The sequence below is a fragment of the Engraulis encrasicolus genome, chromosome 12 (genome assembly GCF_034702125.1).
Source record: "Engraulis encrasicolus isolate BLACKSEA-1 chromosome 12, IST_EnEncr_1.0, whole genome shotgun sequence".
Classification (NCBI taxonomy): domain Eukaryota; kingdom Metazoa; phylum Chordata; class Actinopteri; order Clupeiformes; family Engraulidae; genus Engraulis; species Engraulis encrasicolus.
Genome location: NC_085868.1, coordinates 23150719 through 23169775, shown reverse-complemented (window position 1 = coordinate 23169775; position 19057 = coordinate 23150719). Strand labels below are relative to the sequence as shown.

The 19057-nt window shown below is 42.9% G+C and overlaps 1 protein-coding gene across 1 annotated transcript in view; it reads left to right on the top strand.

Moving 5' to 3' along the window:
* ecrg4b (ECRG4 augurin precursor b) overlaps positions 1-6996 on the top strand; it is an 11025-nt gene extending 4029 nt beyond the window's left edge. Inside the window, exons 3-4 of the mRNA XM_063212592.1 lie at positions 1069-1232; positions 6600-6996. Of these exons, the coding sequence (XP_063068662.1) occupies positions 1069-1232; positions 6600-6749 (314 nt within the window). The 3' untranslated portion in view covers positions 6750-6996. The remainder of the gene's footprint in view (positions 1-1068; positions 1233-6599) is intronic.
* The last annotated feature ends 12061 nt before the right edge of the window (positions 6997-19057 follow it).

Sequence of the window (19057 nt, the reverse complement as noted above, 5' to 3'; positions counted from 1 at the left end):
TGGGCCCTGAAGGTATACCAAGTGGGCCTTGAAATAATATTCTAAAAATTATAAAAAATTATAAAAAAAATATTGCTGCTGATTTATGTGAGTTTTATTTGTAATCGGGTCAGAGGTGGGCCCCGAACATTTGTGACAATTTCGAGTGGGCCCTTAGTTGGAAAAGGTTGGGAACCCCTGCACTAGTGTGTGTTTCACCAATTTATGATACAGCAAAATATTGCAAAAAAATGGATGCAGCTTCAGGCAACATCAGAAAAACACACATAAGCATGTTGCCCTGTTTGTTTATGATTGTATTTAATTATTATTTGAAAAAATTCTGCCTCATGCTTCACATTGCTAGTGATGGGAATAATGGTGTTAAAAATATGTTAAAATACATGAAAAGGAAAAATCCCCCAATATCCTGGCTGGCTACAGTTGTTAGCTCATTTACATGCGTCATTGACATTTGGAAACAGTGTCATTCACGCTAATAGCACCTGAGAAAGTTCTCTCTTTTTTTTCACATGATCCGAACTCATTACACTTACTGGAGTACAATGACCCTAAATATTTCCAGATTGAGATTCATCATGATCCCAAACCTCCTCTCCCTCAACAACTACAGAATGATCTTATGACCAAGATATTGGTAACATTCAGTGCCTATTTAGTTTCAACGTAATTTATCACTCTCATGTCAAAGTATGGTGGCTCAAATGAGGCACTCCCAATCACAATTTTGTTTGGCTATATTGTCACATGCAGTCTATGATCACAGAACAAGTATGAATATCCTGCTTTTATTGTATGTTCAAATTCAAAGTCCCTAACATTTGTTAGCAAAAAAAAGTAACAGTAGTTACATCTCCTGGTAACTGCTACTTTTCTAGTGGAGTACCTCGGTTGGTACTGTAACTCAGTTACTTTTTGGAGAAGTACTTAGTAACTATAATTGGTTACTTTTTCAGTGTAATTCCCCAACACTGCACATTACACTGTTATGTACAATATACCCTTCCATGAAGGTCTGTTATGTTCATGCACTGCACTTGACATATCCAATGCTGTCCCCTCCTACAGTAGCTGCAGAGCAGCCAAAGCCGCCCGCAGTAGCAGTGGCACCAGCCAAGGCCAAAGAGTTCCTGGCAACAGTACGGAGGCCCAAGAGGAACATTTGGGACAGGAGCAGGCCGGACGTGCAGCAGTGGATCATGCAGTTGGTGTACATGGGCTATGATGAAGCAGTAAGTTTGTCCTTCATGCTGTGAGCGGTAGAACGGTAGAGCCCCCTCCAGTCTCCAAGCACTGTAGCATAATGCCCAACATGTACTAACATGCTCCTCCGATGATTAAAGGAGAATTCCGGCCAGTTTGGATTAATATCCCATCTTGGGTGGACCGAGGGAAAGGGATGAAAGGCAAAACCGCGAGAAATTTTCATGCCTGCTGCGCAAAGTTGTTCAATTGCGCTGTTTTCGGTTAATTCACTTCTCTGTCACTAAACTGCGTTCAGTGACAGAGAAGTGAATCTGCGAGACAATAACAACACAGGACATGGAAACATGTGAATATGTTTCTTGTGGCTCATCTTTGGTGGACAAAAATAAAATGGATTACTATGAAGTATCACTTTGGCGAACCATTTTGCGGACGTAGTTGGAAGGCGGAAGCTGAAAGAGGTAGGTGCGCCACTTTTGAAAACTCCTGTTGTATCGTACCTATGCTACCTAATGGAAATGTGAACCACTAGATCGACTTGTATGGACCCACACACCACGGCCAAAGCGTTCAAAAGGGTTTTAATGCACGCTAGGAGCTTTAAAACAGATCAAATACGTGCCCGAAGGGCCAGGTTTTAACCGAAAACAGCGCAATTGAACAACTTTGCGCAGCAGGCATGAAAATTTCTCACGGTTTTGCCTTTCATCCCTTTCCCTCGGTCCACCCAAGATGGGATATTAATCCAAACTGGCCGGAATTCTCCTTTAATTCCTAGAGGGTACTTTGTTGCTGAATTTTTTAAAAGTATTTTGTTCTTGGTCAGGGATGGGCAACTGGAGGCCTGGGGGCCTCCTCACTCAGTGCTGCCCGTAGATGAAGCATAACTAAAATAATAATAATGACTTTTTAAATTGATTGAAAATGATAAAAAAATGAATAAAAAAAAACATTACTGAATCAATCCATTGTAATTGTACTGTTGGTGGATAGGAAACACTCCTATTCCAGCCAAACAATATCTGCAGTCAGTGAGTAAACTGCACCTGAGTAAACCACTGCACAAAAAAGGGGCCCTCCTTATCATCAAGGTTGCATGCCTGTTCTAGGTAGTGCGGGAAGGTGCAAGTTCTTCACACAGGTTCTTCACACATTAAAGGCCACAGGTTCTTAACACATTTTTCCAGATCTTCAGGTCCTAATGAATTCTGGAATGTCATATCAGTGTCAAATGATTATGTTGCCGCAACTTATCTATGACACGCTGAAAAAGATCCTAAAAGTTCCTTTTATATTTCAGAGTGTGTGCATCTAATTTATATGGAACAGGAACACAGTAGCCTGAAAAAGCACAAGGTGCTGTCAGACTGTGTTATTCACACCATTACACCTCGCATTATTCCGTTTCAAAGGTCATCCCGTGAGACAGTTGTTTGGGTGCACTGTAACAAAATTTCCCTGCAAAATAACGGCAGTTACTGGCAATTATATTTACCTGTAATTCTACTGTTATTTCACACCAAAAATCAAATACAGCTCATTGCTGTTTAATGTATCACAGTATATAACATTTTTTCAGCAGCAATTGAACTGTTAAATAACAGTACTCTACAGAAAAATAACAGTACATTTCAGTTAAAAAGTTGAATTGTACTGTGTGATCGACAGGCAAATACTGGGTCATAGTTGTATTCATGAATATGGCCATGGCAACTTCCCACCCCACCCATCATTCTCCACAACTGTGGTACCCTGGCCATGTTACCACCCCACCCTCCCATCGTTCACCATGACTGGAGTGCCTTGAGCATGATACTATGGCGCAATGCTGTATTGAGAAAATGGTTTGCGGTGGTCCTTTGAAAGTGTGTGCATGAATAAAATTTCAGAGTACGCAGTGCTATGTTACAATGATAGTGTGCAAGGTGGGCTTTTTACTGTATCTCTTGATGAGCCAATGATGAATATAGCATTGGTCAGTCTTTAAAAAAAATATTTTGCACCAAGTAGCACAGCAAACAAGCAGCACTACAAGCTAGCTCTCAAAGCAATGCCTAATTTGCAGCAGGCACATTATATGCAACAATGCCACAAATGATGCCACATACATCAAGCTTTCACAAAGAGGAAAGTGTGCAAGCATGTAAGCAAGCTTGTAGGCAAGCTTGTAGGCAAACAAGTGCTATGCTGTGCCATGCAGGCCAGCCAGCAGGCAGGCAAGCAACTGAAGTGTTGATAGTCCAGATTTATATACAGGTGCAAGAGTACCATGTGACCAGAGTCATCAGGCCCTTGGCAGGTGACGCCCATAATTGAATAATGGCATGACAGCCCTACTCAGGTGAGGCCAGGCACTGATTAGCAGATTGGTTTAGATGGGGCTGCTTGTTGCAAGAGTGTTACAAGTTCTTAAAATGTTTCAGCCATTCACACTTTCATCACTATCAAAATGCATGTGCTACTCACACTTTGCTGCATCAAGCACTTTTTAAGTATTGTAGTTTCCTTAGAAATTGTTTCATCATGCTTGATAGTATCAGATAATCTTTAACCAGTCAGAATAACTTCAGTTCTTCAGGTGGTATTGAAGTTTGATGGTGATCACGGACAAGTGGAGGATGAATGGGTTTCAATGGTGCTGCCTAAAATAACTTGTTATTTTCTAGAGATGCACCGGATCCGGTTCCGGTTCCGGATCCGTCAGGATAATAGAGTTTTTCACAGGGTCCGGGTCCGGCAGGATCTTAAGCAGTGGATCCGGTATCCGGCATGTTACCTAAAAATCAGGGTCTGGTGCATGTCTAGCCTAGGCTTTTCAGTCTTTCACAACCCCAATCACTGCATGGAGTGAAATCCCTTTGGAAGCGGCTATTGCAGGCAGTGTGGCAATAAGCCAATGAGTCTAAAAAATAGTTTGCGCCAACGTAATAAAAAGGGCCCACGAATGCGAGTAGACTATATGTTTCAACCCTTTTGTAGGATCCGGTATCCGGTTCCGGTTCCGGCAGGATCTTAAGCAGTGGATCTGGTATCCGGCAGGATCCTAAAAATCAGGATCCGGTGCATCTCTAGTTTTTTCCACAACGGCGAATACTGCTATTGTGCAGTACTTACTGTTTATGCTCAATATGTGACTCAAAGTAATATTTTCACAGTAGTTGTCTGTTTTTTCGAAAAACAGTAGAATGCTGTTGCAGATTTGCCGTAAATAAACAGCTATTTGTTACAGTGTGGTTACAGAGCATATATTTTCATACTGACATATTTTCATACGCTTAAAACATCATCCTGCTCATTGAAAATGAAGATATGTCTACTACCTCTGATGCAAAAAAAATCCTCCCCTAACAAATGCCTGCCTCACACGCACCATTTTTATTAATATTTCATTATCTCGTCAATGTGTTAAACACCCATATGAATTTCTGTCTTTATATTTAATGCAGTATATATAGTTGGTGAAGGCTTCATTAAAATGGTGAGGAGGGAGGCAGATGGTGTTGACACCCAGTTGGTGCGTGGTTGCTCATAAAACTGACAGCTTTTGTCACGGCCACATGAGGGGAGTTGACAGCTGTGTTAGGAGGAAATCGGAGATTGTTTTAATGGCTATATGTTATATTTGTGCAGCAGATGCGGCCCACCATATTTGTTATGTTATTTAGAACTCACTCACTTCCTGTTTATATCTATATGGCAGTGACCACCCGTCACATTCCTCAGCCATCGGTAGGTGACCCCGTGTCACATACGTTTACCTCAGTTAGGAATATGTTTCTCAAGAGTTGGACTGACTGCAATTTTCTGTACAATTTAAACATTGTCTTCAGCGATGTCATATCAGTTCAGCGATGAGAATTGTGTCTGGAAAAGAAACAAAATGATAAAACGATTAGTTCTCAGGAATCAATTTAAAGTATCCATTCACTCTGGGAAATGGTCCAAAACCACATCCATGGTTCATGTACTTGTTAATAAGCTGTAAGGGACCTCACCCTCAATGGGCTATAACCACAATGAATAAGTTTTGAGGAGTGGTTTGCACTGGGACCGTCAAAAGGGCCAGGCATTTTTGCACAGCCCCTTCTATATTGTAACCCAGTCTCTAAGACAGAAAACACAAAAGACCCAACAGTCACTGAGCCCGTTTATATGTGCATCAATAAACCGTTTATGATCAGGTTTTTGGAGTAACCGGTTCATTCGAGCGCTCATGTAAACTGAATAAACAGTTTTCATAACCAGTTTATTGCCGTTATCGGTTTATGAGAAATCCGATTCGCACAGGTAGGTTTTTGGCTAATAAACTGATTTCTCGTGTCATGTAATCAGCATAATCAGGTTACTGTCAGGTTATTGACATTCTAGAAGGATAAGTAACCAATCACAAGCATTAAACTCTAACTTCGTGTCACACACTTTAGTGGAACACAGTCAATCAACGAACTGCATGTAAACAGCAATAAAGCGTTTACTCCAATAACCTGATTATTGCGGCCATATAAATGGGCTCATTGAGTCAAGTGTCATCAAGTAGCAACCCACCAGCACCCTGTTTGCCAGAGTACCAGCCCAGGTCAGGCCAGGCCTCTGCTGATGTGTGAATGAGAATCAACAGTGGCGGTTCTACCGATTTAGGGGCTCTAGGCAAAATATAGACATGGGGGGCCCTCTTGAATTATATTTGCTAGCATTAACCGCTGCGGGGCTGACTGCTGGGGGGGGGGGTGGGGGGGGGGGCTACAGTTGACAGTTTTGGTGGGGTCACTTACTAAACTTCTTAGTGTTGTTAAAAGATCTGACGCACGCAAGCCAAGGCCCTTGACACAGCTTTTACCAGGCCTGAGACAAAGTCATATTGGAAGTCCCCTCCCCAATAGCTACGTTAAAATGATTGTATTTGTATTATTTAATTATGAAGGGGGCCTCCTGACCAGTTATACTTAGGGCCTCCAAAACCTTAGCAGCGGCCCTGCATATAACTCAGCGAAACTGTGTAGTGTTGCTCTACAGCAGCGGTTCCCAAACTTCTTTCCCTGCGCACCCCCTTGTACATTTTAGTGTGGTTCGCGCACCAGTAAGCGAATGTTGCACAATCGCACATTTTGAGCAAACCTCATTTCCAATAGACCTGACGTTTTTTCTGCCATCATTACAATGGAACTTGTTGCATGACAAGTCTAGGAGTTATAAATTACACTAAACATGGATCCTTCCAGCATGCAATTCACCAAACAACATGTAATGTTCATTTATTCTGTAAAAACACACATCTCAGCCAGTACTCTATTCAGCTCGCGCACCCCCTTGTGGCAGGCCGCGCACCCCAGTTTGGGAAACCCTGCTCTACACAGTGTATACTCAGCTGTTGTGCTGTTTGTCTTCTTCCTCAGGCTCTGGAGACACATCTGTCCTATTGGATGGACCACTCCAGGACCACGGATAACATGGGCCAGCATCATTACGACGAGAACTCCCCAACCGGTCACTACGACCCCTCCTCCTATCGCTATGGCGCCAACGTCAATTATGACTATTATTAATCCCACCGCAATGACGCCCACCCATGTCAATTACAACTGTTATTAATCATCCACAGTTCTTTTTTTTCATCTGGGGACCCATTTTTGACCCATTTGGTGACCCATTCTTGTATGCGCTATTGGCAATATAAGGGGGAGTTGCCCATCGTTGGAGTTAATCAACTCAGGCTGATGCTAAAGCACTTGGCTCCCAGCACTAGATAATACAGTCCAGAAGACTCTCTGGTCTAGCTTGTGATTCAGAAGTTCCTCTTCAGTTGAAATTGTAGGGCCTATATTGTAAAAAAAACATGCTTGAAAACCTGCTGCACAACATTTTTTTTTTAATATTAATAAAGATGAATGTACACATTTAAGTTGATGCTGAATGGTTGCCATGTCTTGCTTATGCAATGTTTAACCCTTTGAGGAGTACCATCACAAATACGTGGTTAGGATTTTGCCCAAATCTTCAGTTCTCATTATGATGTCACAAGGACTTTGCAAGATTTTTAACATAGACTTTTATGGGAGCTGTAGAGTGTTCAAGTAAAATTCTAGAAGAACCTCTAGAAATTCCTTACTCCTCAAAGGGTTAATAACACCACCTATTGTTTCCCTATCTACATTAAATATGCCTAATGTTGAAAGTACATTTTTAAGTTGCTAAACATACTAAACATTTGCAATGTCTTGCTTCATGAATATATAATAACACAAGTTAACTTTATAATTCAATTTAATATTATTAAATTTAAGAATTGTGCTACTGGAGAGGACCCATGAGGAGGTGCATCGTGAAGCATTCTTGTGCCGCCACTCCTGATATCACACGACAAGCACACAAACATGGCAACCGCTGTTGTGTCTTCCTTCAGTCACGTGTTGCTTAGCAGCGCCCAGTGATGAGATGAGAATGCTTTTTGAGTGGCCACAATTTGTACCTAGTTTTGCATTCATAAATAATAAGCAAGAACAATATTTTTGAATCATGTTTTAATGCGCACAATACTAGACTAGACAAGCATGCAAGGGCCAAATGAAATTTATTTCTTAGACATAAATAAATAAATATCCATCACCAAACAGATGATGACTTGAAAGAGGACATTAAACAGATAATTCATCTTCAAAAAGGTCATCAGTTGAACGTTACAAATTAGGTAGCGAAGCAAGATAAGGTAATGTATGATTGCATTTGCCAGATTAAAAGCCAAATGTTCTTACACAAGCCAGATATTTAGTCCTTGGATACAGACATCGTAAAATCTGTGTGTCTCTTTCACCAGAAAGAGTGAGTCAGTCTGGAGGTTAAATGAAGGTGAGATGAGCTGGCTAACCCTTCTTAGTTAGCCTACTCATCGATTGCTACTGGATTCCTGTAACAAAAGGAATTCATTGTCAAAAAATATGTCATTATACTTCAAAAGAAAATGAGATAAAACATGTTTTCCTCTCAGCATTAATAGAGTTTGACTGAGGCGATTAGTAATACTGTGTATGTCGCCAGTGTCTTATATGATCTTGCTAAGGTATGCCTTTGACCTCTTTAAGAGGTAATTAGCATGGCATAGCTCAGATGATGGGAATAGGAGGGAAATAAGGCATTTATCCCTCTCTAAAAAACAGAGTTTCTCAAAGTGGGGTCCAGAAACCACAGGGGGCCCTGAAAAATGTTCTAAGACTTTCAACACATCACTGGTTCTGCCTGCAGTGAAGAGGCAAGCCAGTTGAAAGGTTATAAGCAGTATAATTTAATTAAATTATTTCCATTACCATGACTATTACGTAACTGCTGCATATCAATGAAGGGTTTTTTTTTGCAAAAGTGCTTTTCTTTTAGGGTTTCCCTGGTCCGAAAAAAATTGAGAACCCTTGCCCTAGATGACAGTCATGTCCAGATCCAGACCAATCCTACCCAGACTCCCTGGCTTTGCTTTGAAACATACCGACAACCAATATAATGTAGAGCATAAACATGTAGGCCTACTAACATGCTCCGCCAAAGATTAATTCCAAGAAGTCATGGGAAGAAAGAAAGAAAGAAAGAAAGAAAGAAAGAAAGAAACAAAGAAAGAAACAAAGAAAGAAAGAAAGAAAGAAAGAAAGAAAGAGTCTCAGGATTTTATCTAATTGTATAATATAGATCAAATGAAGAGGCTTTGTAAGGAATGCTGGTCTGCGTTTATGACCGTGACACATGAAATATATGAACTATGTATACTGTACATCTCTGCTGAGCTAAGCTTTAGCCCGTAAAACAAATTACCGGCTTTACATGACCTCCATGAAGAGCTAAAAAGCCGCCAGAGCGATAAACACACAGCGGGATTAAAAAAATACATCAGCGAGTTCTCGTCTCATCTTCAAAGATGCTTATTTAAATCAGTTTAAAATGTCACCTGCTACAAATGTCCTGATAAATGTCATATCCGCACCTCTCTCAGATCGAATGCGCAAGCAAGCAAATACCAAACAACAGCCTTGAAATATTTCACTTTGAATTCATTACAGCTGACAACAAAGTCTACACTTTTAAGTCTACGTTTTTTTTTTAAATATATTACTATTTAAAAAAATGCAATATGTCATAGATGATAAGTCACAACACAGCTCTGGCTGAAGGTAAGGGACTGCTTTGCAAGTCAATGGTAAACGGTCTGTGGAGACTCAGTGGCCGTGAAAGCCTATTAGAAGTCACTGGGGTCTATTTCCGTGGCACAGTCCGCGCATGGTGGGCTCCACAGATCACAGACATACAGTATCTTCATCCTGTTTAAAAATGGATGTTATGCATATTACTATGCTCTTACCAATGAAAATACCATACTGGGAGTTAATTGGCCTAACTAATTAACGGAATAGCTTATTTATTTATTGTACTGTGCTGCTATTGTGCAGTGATTGCGTAGTGCTCAGGCTTGGCACTTATTTTGTCATGCTGGGGGATTGTACACTTCACCAACAAAACTGTTGGGTCATTTTGAGCAAGTCTGTGCTTGTTTTTGTCTTTGTTATGTGATGGGAAAATGGGGTGTTTCTTCGCGATTGGGGTAATATCATGAACTGGACAGGAGTATAACAATGGCAATGAATTAACATACAGACATTATTACATTACATTACATTACATCTCACTTAGCTGGCGCTTTCATTTGTTCAAAGTGACTTACAGCTATTATTTTTCAGCGCATTGGTTACAGTCCCTCAAGCAATGTGGGGTAAGGTGCCTTGCTCAAGGCCACTTCAGCCATGGATGGAGGTGTAGGGACAGGTCAGGGGGGATTCGAACCGGCAACCTCTAGATTGAAAGACCAACTCTCTAACCACTAGGCCACGGCTGCCCCAGACATAGTCAAAGGATATATATTATACATCCCACCATGAAACGATAACTTAGGCCCTACTACAGAAAGTAATGACTGATTTGCCAACTTGGATTTGTAGTTAATTCATTAATTAGTATCTGTTCATGAATTCTTGCTGTTTATCTGCCTGCCTTGCCTTGCCTTGCCTTGCCTTGCCTTGCCTTGCCTTGTCTGTCCGCCTGCCTACCTGCCTACCTGCCTGCCAGTCTGTCTGTCTGTCTGTCTGTCTGTCCGCCTGCCTGCCTGCTTGCCTCCCTGCCTGCTGGTCCGTCCGTCCGTCCGTCCGTCCGTCCGTCCGTCTGTTCGTCTGTCTGCCTGTCTGTCACGATCCTGTATCAGACAGAAACTCCCTGATGTTTTATGGATGTCAGGATTTCATCATACATGCACGAACGCACACACACACACACACACACGCGCGAGATGAGGTTCAAGACTGACCCTAAAAGAGTTCGATTCTGCCTGTGTAGAGATCAAGCAGAACTATGTTCTTCCTTTTTGCAAGATTTTGGTAAATGGCACGGAAAGTGGTGCATGTTGAATGATAAACGAATTAACACAATTCACAACAGATATTGTGACAGTGCTACTATACATGTAACTGTATATTTTGACAAAAGTAGAACTAGATAAAGGTTTAAGTTCAAAAGTGAATCTGGAACCTCAGTGTACCCAGACACAGGTTAGATCAAAGGGATGTGCGTAATCCAGTTAAAGGACTGGATTTGTTACAGGATTTTGCACGTCCTTACGTGCAGTGAAATATTTTTTTACTTCAGACCTGCTGTCTTTTTGTCTTTGTGTCTGAAATTCTCTCTCTCTCTCTCTCTCTCTCTCTCTCTCTCTCTCTCTCTCTCTCTCTGAGCCTCTGTTTTTCTCTCTCTCTCTGAAAAACTTTTCAACAGAATAGAACAGAATGTGTGTTCTGACGTCTGTTCTTAACTGTCTGATGTAATTCCACTAATTGAGAATCTTTCTCAGTTGGAGAAAAATTGAATTAAAGAAATGAATTACTGTATAAACCTCTGCCGATCTTCCACCATTTGGCTTAAATCTTATCATTTAAGGACATTTAAATGTGACAGGAACTCAATTCTCAGGAAGACAGTTCATTGAAAACCTTGTTCCTATACAGTAAATAACAAAAGAGAACAATCTTGTTTAGAACAATCTTGATATTGTTCTGTTATGCAAGAGCAGCATTAACAAATAGGCCTACTGAGGTGATGACCACAGTTGAATGAGTTCGAAGAGGGCATTCATTTGATACTTTATTTGTGGCAGCAAACCTATTGTCCCTTTTTCAAATCCTAAGATGACCTTTTGCATAACAGACACATGTAACAAGACAGAAGAAAAGAATTGAGATGTTTTGTCTTTTTTGATTTGATTTGCTACTTATCTTCAATCCCAGTGTCTGCCATCGCCTTTTCAGACAGAAAAAGCCTTCATGTCACGTCGCTTGTTTGATAGGACCTCTAAAAGTTGATTTAGATGAATGATAAAGATATCTATTTTGGTCCAGAATTGACAGACTGGGCCTGGGGTAGACCTTTGTGTGCCGAGCCATCTGGTATCTCAATAGCTTGAGCATCTTGTCCAGTGTTAGAGGCAATCGAAGGGTTCCTCAAATAACCTTTTGGTTCCCAGGTTCTCTGAGGAACATTCAAGAAGACCTCAGGGTTCTTCCAAAAAAACAATTTGTCACATTTTGGTTCCTCAGAAAGGTTTCAGGGGTTCCTCCATAGTGGAACAAACGAAGAGTTATTCAGGGATCTTTTAAATTTTAACAGTCTATAGTCTTCTGTGGGCCCCTTTCAAGATACACAGAACCCCTGAATTACCCTGGAGTCCGTATCTCGACAGCGTCCTTGCTAACGATGGTAGCAACGTCCTTCGTAAGAGCGACTCAACTCTCTCTCGACAGCGACGCTCACCACTAAATCCAAGGGAATGGTAAGACGGTCTTAAAGGATAGTTCTGGCGTAAAATGAAAGTGTCACCATCGATTTCCCATGCCCCAAAATGTATCTAATGATGAGTCATTCCGAGAAATGCCACGTCGTTATGGAGTTAGCTTATTTTAAGCTTTTTGGCGAATAACGCAGCCAATGCATCACGGCGGGGCCAATTTGTAAATATTATTTTCTGATGTTTCCCCGCTATAAACAACCTCAAAAACGCTACACACTTCATCACAAAGGTCTCGTCAATCAAACCGAGGCACAGAGAAGATCATCGGACCACTGCAGTCTTTCACTGGCCAGTGTTTTCAGAGGTGTTGTCGTGCCGAAAAGCGAGTCCCTGCCAGAACACGAGTGCCCTCGTTGAAACCAATGACATTTTTTGAGAGAAAATTATACTAATTTTTGCAGAATGAATTACATAATTTATGAACAAAAAATATGCTTATGAAACAGCACTCGTACTCCACTTAATATGAGCTATTGAATGAACCCGTAACATTTGTTGTGACAATTCCTCGATTCTTTTATGGAAATAATACTGAAATTGTAACCAGCTCTTTGTAATACTTCCAGAAGGAATGTAGATGCTTTATTGATAGGCTTTCCATCTTAAATTGTGTCGGATTTGTCTGCAAAAATGGGTAAAAAATATCAGAAAAATTGGTCATTGGTTTCCATTGGTTTCAATGAATGCACTCGTGTTCTGGCAGGGACTCGCTTTTCAGCACGACAGTGTCTCACTGTTGCAACTCTCTAGTCTGACCCGGATGCAGACTCCATCTGGTGGCTAGGTAAACATGGTCTGCGTGTGTTCTTATCCCGGCTGCGGCCGTAAAATGAAAAGCTGGAATCCCGACAGTTTTCATCGACTGCCACTGTCTAAACCAGCCATATTACGGGAATGGCTAATAGCATCAGAAGTGGACGAAACTGACACAAAAACCCTGAGGGATCGTGACTACCCTGTGTGCAGGCAGCATTTTGAGGATGATGACTACAAGAAGAGTGAGGGAGATGGAACACCTGAACGAAACCGTCCAAAGAGGATGCTGTGTCAAAAAGGCGCATGGCTTTGGAGGTATGTTTGAAGAGAGAGAATTTTTTATAAATATGTCTGGCTCATGAATCTTGACTGTCTGTGAATCTGTGAAACTGGTCGCAACACTGCGCGTCTTTGCCGGCAAGCACTCTGCTTTGGGAAGGCAGTGGTGCAGTAAATGTAGCCCACTACAGGATATAAATAAACTGTCAAAACAAACTAGCGCGGGATGGCAAGTGGAATTGTGAGCGACCTGAGGCATTCGAGGTGGTTGATGTCAAGCATGCTAGAACTAGAGTAGTTTCAGTGAAGTAGACTCTAATTGACGAGGGCGCGCAAGGTCAGATTGTGGACCATTACGCAACGGAGGAGGGCTAGGAATTTTATAAAGTCGTACTAGAAGTGCTCTTACAGATGTAAGTACACCACCAGTGGTATGATATTACAAAGTTGAATCCATATTATATTATACCGTGTTGCAATTACTTTGTAAGTGTAGTCTAGGCCTACCTCTCTATACAACTCTTCAAATAAGCTGCCTGCACACACGGTAGTCGCGATCCCTCAGGGTTTTTATGTCAGTTTCGTCCACTTCTGATGCTATTAGCCATTTCCGTAATATGGCTGGTTTAGACAGTGGCAGTCGGTGAAAACTGTCGGGGTTCCAGCTTTTCATTTTACGGCCGCAGCCGGGATAAGAACACACGCGGACCATGTTTACCTAGTCACCTGATGGAGTAGCCTGCATCCGGGTCAGACTAGAGAGTTGCAACAGTGAGACACCTCTGAAAACACTGGCCAGTGAAAGACTGAGTGGTCCGATGATCGTCTCTGTGCCTCGGTTTGATTGACAAGACCTTTGTGATGAAGTGTGTAGCGCTTTTGAGGTTGTTTATAGCGGGGGAAACATCAGAAAATAATATTTACAAATTGGCCCCGCCGTGATGCCTTGGCTGCGTTATTCGTTATGCGTTATTATTAAAAAGCTTAAAATTAGCTACTCCATAACGGCGCAGCATTTCTCGGAATGGCTCATCATTAGATACATTTTGGGGCATGGGAAATCGATGGTGAAACTTTCATTTTACGCCGGAACTATCCTTTAAGATGGTCTTAAGACGGTTAGCAACGACAAGAATCGAGAAACGGACCCCTGATCCGCCCTCCTCTCTTTACCAGCACCCCGTTGATAAGCATGTGGCCCACGCATACCCTGATAGATCCATGAAAAACAACAGGCAAGCCAGTCCAGTCAGGTGTCCAACCTTGGCACAGTGCCAGCGATGGAAACTTTGAACTGTCAGGTCTCGCCCATCTTTAGCGGCCAAATCCCAAAAATGAGTTAAGGTCAATTAAGGTTTGTTATGAATCATCCAATTCTCAGTAGCTTATTGTAGGAAATGGCCAATTATCTCTTCTCTTAACGATAGATTATGCATTCTTCAGATCAGATGTCACAAAATGTAGCGTTAAGCCCCTGTGTTTGAGTTGTAAACCAATTACCTCAAAGTGCACTCATTTAAGTCCGGCAAAGGTCGGTTGAACAATGTTGGTCACGAGTATCTTGTGAAGAAGAAAGCCCAAGAAGTTGCAATAGCTTATTTTTATAGAAGGTTTGAAAAGCTTCTCCTCATCTTCCTCCTCCTCCTCCTCCTCCTCCTCCTCCTCATCCTAATCCTCATTATCATTTATCCTTCTTTCTCCTCCTTCTCATCCTTATCCTGGTCTACCACCTCCTCCTCCTCCACCTTCTCAACATATTCCTCCTCTTCTTCCCCCTCCACCACCACCACCACCTCCTCATCCTACACCACCTCCTCCTCCTCCTCCTCCACCTCCTCCTTCTCCATCTCCTCCTCCTGATCCTCCTCCTCATCCTCCACATCCTCCACCACCTCATCCTCCTCCACCACCTCCTCCTTCTCCACATCCTCCTTCTCCACCACCTCCTCCTCCTCCTCCTCATCCTACACATCCTCCACCACCTCCTCCTCCTCATCCTACACATCCTCCACCACCTCCTCCTCCTTCTCATCCTGCTCCACCACCTCCTCCTCCTCCTCCTTCTCATCCCCCTCCACCACCTCCTCCTCCTCATCCTACACATCCTCCACCACCTCCTCCTTCTCCACCACCTCATCCTTCTCCACCTCCTCCTCATCTACCTCTTGTAAGGACACAGCAGCCTCTTGCTGTTTGGAGTCTGAACAACACAGAGGGAACTCTGAGGGGACCTTGGCTGTTTTCTGATTGTCGTTGATGATAGTGTCATGCCTATGCTGCTTGTGGTTATTCTTTATTTGTGATAGCTCAATATGTTTTAGATGCAGAGCTAAGGAGGGCGAGTATTCATTGTCACTTCCTTCTCAAAAAGTGTTTCCTAATGCACCATCTTATGGTTAGCCCATGTATTTTTTGAAATGGTAAAGCTTGGCTCATCCGTAGTTGAACTCTGTGATATTCTATGCCTTCGTGAATAATCAAGTTATGGATACATATAGGAGAAACCAACAGAATATGAGTTAAAATATATAATGAACAGATCCCAATGATGCCTGGAGGCCAAAATGTATGATTGACGCGTGGAGAGAAAATGGCAAAGTCACTCCACAGTTTGTGAAAAATGTCAATATGAATAGGGATCTGTCCCTTAGACACTTGTCTGTTCAAGTCTACCACCTTTTCTGTAATTATAGAGGGTCTATACTTTATGTATAAAACAGCTGCACTAATTGAGCTGAATTGCAGGGGAAACATACGGCTTGTTTGCTTTACCACAAACACACTCGCACAATTGTACACACACACACACACACGCACACACACACACACACACACTCATACACACATACTCATACACACACGCACGCACGCACGCACGCACGCACGCACGCACGCACGCACACACACACACACACACACACACACACACATACACACACACCAAGCATTCTGACCAGGGCCAATTAGCTCAAAGGGCAATGTGAGCTGTGCTTTCAACACCGTCTTCTAACTAGAGGTTATATTATATTAGCATTTACATAAGAATCCATCTTTGGTCAAACGGTGACTGAATGCACTCTTCCTTCTGAAGACCATATCTGCCTCTGTCTGAGGAAAAGAACTGCTTCCCAGCTGCGACTTGGTTCCCATCATTCAAGCCCAGGAGCCGTTCAAAAGGGTCGCTTGTTTCATTCGTGAACGTCAAAACACTATTCCTTACACCGATTCCCGAAGGACTGGGCTGTTGGACTGCGCTGGTGACCCCAAAAAAAGAGAGGCGGAGGTGGCATGTTCACTAATGTGACGTTGACCTTTACAACACAGGCTCAGGCTTGGGGCTTTCTTATTAGGCAACGTGTCACTCGTTAACCTGCATGGCCTTTTGACCATGCAAGACAACTGGCTGAAGCTACTGTACTGCACACTGCGTTAAGGCTGCCATGCCCCTCAGGCATCATGCCACTCCGTCCTCCTCACGCACATTCATTAGTAGTACGCATGGCAATGAGGAGACAGAGCCACGACACTGGCCACATTACCCAAGACGGGAGCGTGTCTATGTTCCCACAGCCCATTGGTCCCACAGCCCATTGGTCCCACATCACTAAGATTTTTAACATTATTTTTAGGCCTATTGGTTCTCTTAGTTTACTTGGAAATGTGGGAACATGGAGTTGTAGAGCATAGGGCTTATATTTGAATAATTTCTTAAAACTGTGAAAACATGGAGCAGCAGGAATAAGCTGGGACCATTTGGGCTGTGGGACCAATGGGCCGTGGGACCAATGGGCTGTGGGAACATAGAGCTGACACCCCCAAGACACCTATTGCTGTTTTGCGTGCCTGTGTGGTGTGGTATCTCAGTCTCTCTGTGTGTGTCACAGTACACACCTAACATTAAAGCAAAATTGTAAGTAGGCCTATGTCTTCAATAAAAAGGGAAGAAATCTGGTGCCACACGGACAAAGTATTCCTACCTCTATTGGAAGGGAAACTGTATTTCTTTTTCTGCCTTTATTTTTACTTTTGACATCTCTGCCATTAACCAATCTCTTGAATTCCTTGGTACATGACATATAGATATGGCTCGCATCAGTTTGATCTATGTAGCACATTGCATGTGAGGTGTGGTGGGACAGGTGGGTAGGAGGAGTCGATGTGGGGTGCATTTAAACTTTTTTGGGGTGTGGGACAACGTGTCAGAATTCAGTAAACTTTTGGCCAACCAGTTCAACGGTGGATCACCGCGGAGGCGGTATGCCGACCCTTGCAACGGGCATCAACGGAGATATGCAACTGAAGGAGTCGCACGGTCCATCTGCAATCTCTTTGATCTCATGAAAATTTGACACCATATCACACGTCGATGTCACAGCAGGATTGAATTAGGTCAAGTCGAATACAATTTCTAACCATCATGCTACATTTCCATCCAGTCTGCATGCGGATGTAGTCGTTGCGCAGAATCGAAAAGGCCTACTCTTACAAGTTCTTGGAAAGTTTCAATGATTGGCCCTCATGGCAATCATCATGTAAGATTTCCGGCCCAGAATGCATAGCTGTCTATCAACGCACACAGTCTTTGCACAATGTCAAACACACCTATTGATGCTTGTTGCAAGGATCGGCATACCACCTCTACGGTAACACACCTTTAAACTGGTTGGCCAAAAGTTACTGACTGTGTAGACATGTTGTCCCACACTCCTAGGCCCTAAAAAGTTTGCAATGCTCCCCACTTCAAATCCTCCTCCTTTGCTGTGCATCAACATTGGAAAGATGAATTCAACCAAAAGAAGCATGCATGTCAACATGCACTGTGACTACTAAAGCAGATCATCATCCTCTCTATTGGATTTTCACTTTTGTTAGGCTACATTTTGAGTTGTACACAGGCTACGTACTGGTGCCACCAGGGCTTGACACTGGCACTAGCCAACCGGCCAAATGCTGGTAAAAAATGGCTGTGGCTAGTAATACTTTCAGTGTCACTAGCCAGTTTGGCTGGCAGCTTACTCCTTGGTATGACACGCATCAGAGCCTATATTCTATTGTTTGCCCCTTGTGTATCAATTGTTTGTATTTAAGTTCAAGAAAAAGCTCAGTAACTCAGTTTCTATTTGCTTGATATACTTCCATGTAGAAAGCTATACACTCATCTTGCTTTAGCACCTCATCTTCTGAGGTTAGACGTACGCTATCATGATTAAGAAAACAAAACAAAAACAAAAACGATATAAAATCGATGGCTAGTGGAATACCTGAATGGCTAGTGACTCGGGAAAACCCCTAGCCACAGTGGCCGATGGGTGAAAAGGTTAATGTCAAGCCCTGGGTGCCACCCTTGGGCATGCAAGCCCAAATGTGGGGGGCTTAACGCGCCGCACCACAGCGCCCCCTGGCTACGTACTTTTCATTGTGTCAAAGTGATTTTTAAAATGTGGTCCCATGAAAAGATGCAGGCCAACTTACAAATCTGCAGCCAGGCTACGCCCTCCTAACCGCAGAAATACACCTACCGCGACAAGAGCGAGGCGAGCGACGGAAGTAATTGACTTTTGTGTTGAGTCGCGCGACAAAAGCGATTCTGGAGACTAGAGCGATTTGCGTGACGAGCGCGACAGTTTGAAGTTGAAATCCTTTCAACTTTCTATGACGCGGTACAGCGACAAGCCGCGACAGCCAATGACTGTATAGAGGTCAGTGATCACAGCCAATGGGAATGCTTGAATGCTTTGCCTTCTGCCTGTACGAGTCTCTTCAATCGCTCGTATCGCTTGCTGCTGCACTCTGTCGCTTGAATCGCATCGCGCCTGGTCTATTCGCGCGGTAATGACGCAACACCTTCGGCGTTGCTAAATTAGTCAGGCCAAGAGCAATGCAAGTACTTTCTGAGCACCGGCGGGCTGGGGAACTCCACCCACTTTGTCAGGAAGCAATCAACTTTGAGCA